The 5,803-nt window shown below is 40.2% G+C and overlaps 1 protein-coding gene across 1 annotated transcript; it reads right to left on the minus strand.

The window, feature by feature from the left end:
- Window positions 1–3,852, minus strand: rplp2l (ribosomal protein, large P2, like). Its single transcript, XM_071531886.1, has 5 exons — window positions 3,749–3,852; window positions 3,009–3,132; window positions 2,446–2,494; window positions 673–768; window positions 1–122 (listed from the first exon to the last, which is right to left on the minus strand). The coding sequence occupies exons 2-5, from the start codon at window positions 3,129–3,131 to the stop codon at window positions 43–45; spliced, it is 348 nt and encodes a 115-aa protein (XP_071387987.1). The 5' UTR covers window position 3,132; window positions 3,749–3,852; the 3' UTR covers window positions 1–42.
- Between the last annotated feature and the right edge of the window lie 1,951 nt (window positions 3,853–5,803).

Below are 5,803 nucleotides of genomic sequence, written 5' to 3' on the forward strand. Positions count from 1 at the left end.
TAACTTTTTTATGAACTTTATTTTATGAACGTTCGAACAGGTTTAGTCGAACAGGCCGAATCCCATGTCGTCGTCCTCAGACTCCGCGGATTCCTCCTTCTCTTCCTTCTTCTCCTCAGCAGCTGTAAAACAAGACACACTTGGATTGCCTAATGTCCCACCATAAACAACATGATATATTAAACATACTCAGTTATACTTATGGGGTCATTAAGCTAATGCATTAATAACATCAACATTTCTTCACATAAATGAAGTTATAATTGTTTCAAGAAAATCTGTTTTCTTTATTAAAATGCAAATTAATGCTGCAATCTAACCAGATAATCGAGAAACCTGTTGTGTAAGTATGTGTCTATCATGTATTGTTCTTGAGTTATAGACGCCATGACAACATAACCGTGGCATCACAGTGAGGAAAGGGATGGATTTCCAAGCCAGCTACCCTAGCAGAAATTACCACAAAACCTGCAGCCCTTATATGGAACACAGTATATTCCCATCAAGGTCTAACTTAGTATTTCTGAACATTTCATTCAGTGTAAGAGCAACTTAAGACTATTAGCAGAAAAGGTGCATGTAATCATATTACTATCCAAGGTGAAGGCAGAGACACTGTGTGCCAAGTGTCAGTGATGCTGACAAACAACGTGCTAAGCTGCAAATGCTCACCTGCAGCAGGGGCTGCGGCTCCACCTGAGCCAGCAGCTGCAGAGCTGGCAGCTGCCCCGGCACCACCTGCCGGCATGCTGGCCAGCTTACCGTAACCTGAGGAGAAAGGTATTGGCAGACATGAAGCACAACACAGAAAGGCTCAAAGCAGCCAGGTAAAAATATGTTTCTATACAAGTCATGCACTGTGGAGCTTAGAAATGCATTCTGCCTACTAGCTTCACATCCACTGAGAGTGGATAAATGTATTTGCATATTATCACCCTGATATCAATACTTTAATATCGACCCTCTTCACTGAACAAGTAAAAGTAATTTTTTAGGCAGTGCCAGTGTCCTGAGGGATCACAGTCTGAAGTCGCAATGAAACGGCACAGGAGAATTTTGCGTCCGTAATTTCACACATTTCTGATTGAAACAGGATGCTGGAGCAGGACAACGCAGGGCGGGATCATTCGAAAGTGGCTGAAGATGTAAAACAATGGGATATTCGCTAAGGAGAGAACGGCAGTTTAATTTGAAGAGAAGGGTGGAGAGCCAGGATTGTTGTAAATGTGATTGTTTTTTTGGCTGGAATTATTATGTATGCCTACTGGTACATGATGAAGTAACCACTAAAGATGCAGTTTGCAACAAGTAAAATAATTGGAATTAGCCAACTGTGCTAATTGAGACTAATTCCCAAATCACCTTTGCAATGGCACTTTTCCTTGCCATTGTGATAATGCATCAGGAAAAGTGAGTGGTAGATCTGATTTCTAGTTTGCCAATATCTCTTCCAGCACTGACAATCTTTGTTTGCATCTTTCTATAGACTTTCATAGGCCTTTATAAAGCAAAACCTATGCTTTTAAAGCTGTATAGTCTTGATTATCCAAACCCAGGAAACTGAATTTGGATTAGGGGCTTTGAGTGCTCAACAAAAGAGTGATGGGTTGCATAGTTACTCAAAACAAATTCAACCCTCGGATTTTTTGTACATTTTGTTGTGCCTTTAAATTACTACAATACATTTGTACACAAAGCTTTGTCCAAGCATAACACTCAAATAACAAATCAAAATGTGCAGAAGAATTAATCTTTTTAGAATTATATTGGCCAAGTTTCCACATTGTCAAAAATCTGTTCAATTTTTATGTCACGCGGACATGATTTTCGATTATATTTACGGAATGTGAACAGCATTTCCTGTCAAAAAGTGTTTCCCTGCTATGCAAGGAAAACTTTTTAAAGCTGCATTAGACAACTTCACATATTGACTGCCCAAAATGGAAGAAAGGCAACTGTTCAAATTTTGAGAGAAAGAAATCAGAAATCATGCAAGATCAGAAAACTGCTCCTCGGACCCAAATTTCTTCTTAGTAGACGGTGAAGAAAAGATTTTCGCAGCAGGTTCAACCATCACTTGTGAGTCCAGCTTTCCTCTGACAGAGCGCTCGCTCACTGCTGTTTAAGAGCAAGTTTTGTATTTATCTCTTAAGTTTCTATTTGTCACCCCTGTGCACCAGGAGGATTTTCTACCAGTGACCATACCCAACCACAGAAATTAATTTGTCTCAATTAGAGGGGATGGGACGCTCTTCTGGGTTGCCCCAGGTCAGGATTTAGGCTGATAAAATTGCCTAGTGCAGCTTTTACCTAGTGAAAAGGCCAACTGTCACTGACCAACCAATTTCAGAAGGAACAATGACATTTAAAAATAAAAATGTATTTCTAAACTCATGCATACACACAGAGAATCCAACATTCACGTGGACAGACGGACACACTCACCTTGGGTGATCACCTCATTCACGTTCTTGCCGCTGAGTTCGGAGATGACCTGTTGGGAAAGACACCAAATTAAAGTGGATATCAAAAGTATGGCTGGGCGATAATTCAATATTATCGTTTGCCTTTCAGTGAAATCATACTGTGATGATGTGGTGATTTTGGGATATCGTGACACAATTCTTTTAGTCTAAACTGATGAAGGCCAAATTGTATTTACAAAACTGACAAAATTAGGTATGAAATATTAATTAATATCATTTTAACATTTCAGTTTTGTTTGACATCACACCTAACATTACCATTTGGCTCAATGGGATGAACATTACTTTGATTGTTTAACATTTGATTTTGCATAACTGAGCCTCATTGTGATGTATATCTATAGCGAAAACAAATCCTCACGATTATCATGACATTGATTTCAACTATATTCCCCAGACATAAAAAAGGGCAAAGTTTTGAATCCATGTTGAGATGACAATCGTAGTGAGAGCTTGTCTTGGTAATGCTAGGTCACTGGGAAAGCAATGTCAAAAACAGAGTGAATTTCAACTCATTCATACCTTCTCCATACGTGTGTCGTCAACCTCAATGCCGACGCTCTCCAGGATCTTCTTGATGTCATTGGTCTTGGGGCTATCATTACCAGCCAGGGCAGCGAGCAGGTAAGCGGCGACGTAACGCATCCTGCCAAAAGAATGACCAATTAAAATATAATCACACAACTTGGTAAGATTATAGTGTCATGTTATTTTCAATTATTCCTTTGGGTGCCTCTAGGCGATTATGTAGCGTGGATAAACAGCCATTTTATAATAATGTATTGCTGTGTTAGGTATATATAACGCTAAACAATGCTTTTAGTGTTTATTTCCGCTGCATCAACAAGGTAGTTGGCTCCAAAAAACGCTGAACTTATGTAACACTGTCTCGAGTGTGTCTCAAAGCACCTGAGCCAAGGACTGCATCTTGGCAAGACTTAGCTAAGCAATGAAGTTTCTGGTGTGTAAGCCGTCTAAAGTTTATCCAACAAACTTAAACCTAGTAAAACTAAAACCTGAAAACAGCAGAATTACACATTTTTTCACGCTCCTCAACCATGTGGCGGTTGCTTTTTCTTCGGTTGTCTACCGTTAGCTAGCCAGTGCTGACTTTAGCGTGCTGTAAACTAGTTAATGTCGTAATATAACGGGCTTTGAGGTACAACATCTACTCAAGGTGGTTGTTTAATCATTCGCCCTGGTGCTATTCTTATTACCCCCGAGTTATAAATGTATTTATAAGATTTTAATAAGCCACTCACTTGAGCTAGAAAGGCGAACGCGTGTTCACGGTGAGGTTATCAAGGCAGAAAGGAAGTTGCATCACAGGGTGAAAACGGAAGAAGCCTTGCCCGGTAGCCGCAGCAACGAAAATTAAAAGTAAAAAATCGAGTGATTTTTTTTAATTTGCTACAACAATTTGTTATAATTTGCACAATATGTATAGCTATTCACAAGATAATTTTAGCTTAGATCTCTGTTAATTTTTACCTAGTTAAATTGTAAGAACTGTCACATATGACCTCATTGCGCATGTGCCAGATTGGAATAAAGCAAAGTACGCTATTTGTAGTATTCAGAAAGCTAAGTATTTCTCTACAAAAAAATTAATGTAACTTTGGTAATAATAAATGACTGTACCAAATCAACATTGTCAGCCATCACAGAAACTGTCGGGTTTCTATAAGGGCATTAAAACAATACAGAAGTGAGTGCGGACTTTATCTCTCGCTTCCTATTTTCCTCTCTGACCAAGCTAAACCACATCAAGTTAAATAAACCATAAACACAAATCCGTGTACCCTCCGTCCAGTCTGTACGATTTGAGGTTTCACGCAAGTGGCTTGAATTTTAATATTGACTTTTCAATGGTACAACTCATATAGACTTATGTGTTCTTTTGTACGACCCGGAAGTTTATTTCACAATTTGAGGATTTAACTCCGGTCAGGCGGACGCTAGTGCCATCCCTTCTCGATTTTACTTGCGGAGCCTCGTCAAGCTGTAATTAAATGAGATCCTAACGCGAAGAAATCTCACCGTCAAATCGCATACACACTGCCATAATCACATATCGTCTCTCTGAGCTATTTTGACTTCAGATGTCACATAACTGCAATCGACAATTGCGATTGTTTTTGAGTTTTTGCTGCAGCTCCCTCTGCTGCCTCTTTATCCCTTGTGCTGTCTGCACAACTTGGCAACTGTGACTATTTACAATGTCATGCATATGCCAATCACTGTCAAGTGGAGTGGTTTTTTTTAATCCAAATATCTAAATAAATCAGATTTACTTTAGTCGGCACCTTTGTGTCTTCTTCTGACATTTCATTGCCTCCCAGTTTGTGACTTAACAAAATGTGTGTTAAGGAAGGTTTCTCAGGTAGCCTATGATGTTGCTTCAATATGTTGAGCTGGTTTTGTGTTGCGGTGTATCCTTAAATCCACATATCAGAGAATATATTTGACAATTTATATGCATTTTGTGCCTTCAATCCTCCACTTAGCCATTATCACTTACCACACCATAATGCCACAGATTAACCAACCACAGGGCCCCTTGGCACACATGTCCTATTGGGCCCCCCACCTCTCGGTACGGACCCACACACTTTAACTTAACATACTAGCCTGTTCACAACCAATACAAATGTAAACCTTTTACAGGTTCAAAGTAATCTGAAACTCAGATTTAGCTATTACAAACTGCCATTCCTTCTATCTAGAGCTCACTCATTCAATTTGAGAGTGATAACATTTGTCCAACCCCAAGGCAAGCTTTAGTTCCTAGTTTTAGGTGGTGGGGCTTCCCTTTGTTTACATTTGAATTGCAGGTTGCGGCTTTAAGGAGGCGAGGTGATAGGTGGCGATAGGGAATGATAGGTGGGGCATGTGCCTTGCATGCCCGGTCAGCGATACAGGCATGCATAAATGCTTCTTTTTTTGTGACACTGCAAAACGGTGTTGTACCATTTATTTCTCCAGCCCTTTTCCAGCACTGCCAGCCCTTCTGCCCCCCCCTCCTTTACAGTGTCTGTAATTCCCTCAAACACAACAAACTCTATAAATGTTCTCCTTCTTTAACCACTCAAAAGTAGGTGTGCGTGCGTGTGTGTGTGTGTGTGTGTTACACTGTAAATTAGGATGGATCTACTGTTTCTCCTCTGCCTGCTCCTACTGCTGCTCTGGCTCCTGATCCAGTTACGCCTCCTGCTACTTCCTCAGCTCCTGCTGCTGTGCTTGCTCCTGGATGTGATTGATTTTGGTTGCCAGGAAAGATGAAGTGAACCTTCCCCATGTGAGACTCGGCAATGGAT

The sequence above is a fragment of the Centroberyx affinis genome, unplaced genomic scaffold (assembly GCF_046629955.1).
Source record: "Centroberyx affinis isolate AG114_WGS23_722 - 3 ecotype Tasmania unplaced genomic scaffold, CSIRO-AGI_Caff_v1 ptg002148l_1, whole genome shotgun sequence".
NCBI lineage: Eukaryota > Metazoa > Chordata > Actinopteri > Beryciformes > Berycidae > Centroberyx > Centroberyx affinis.

Coding starts and splice junctions, on each gene's coding strand:
- rplp2l (XM_071531886.1), bottom strand. CDS start 3,131: ATGCGTTACGTCGCCGCTTACCTGCTCGCTGCCCTGGCTGGTAATGAT. Junction 769..2,445: donor GAATGAGGTGATCACCCAAG/GTGAGTGTGTCC, acceptor CTTTCTCCTCAG/GTTACGGTAAGCTGGCCAGC. Junction 123..672: donor AGCCGCAGCCCCTGCTGCAG/GTGAGCATTTGC, acceptor CTTGTTTTACAG/CTGCTGAGGAGAAGAAGGAA.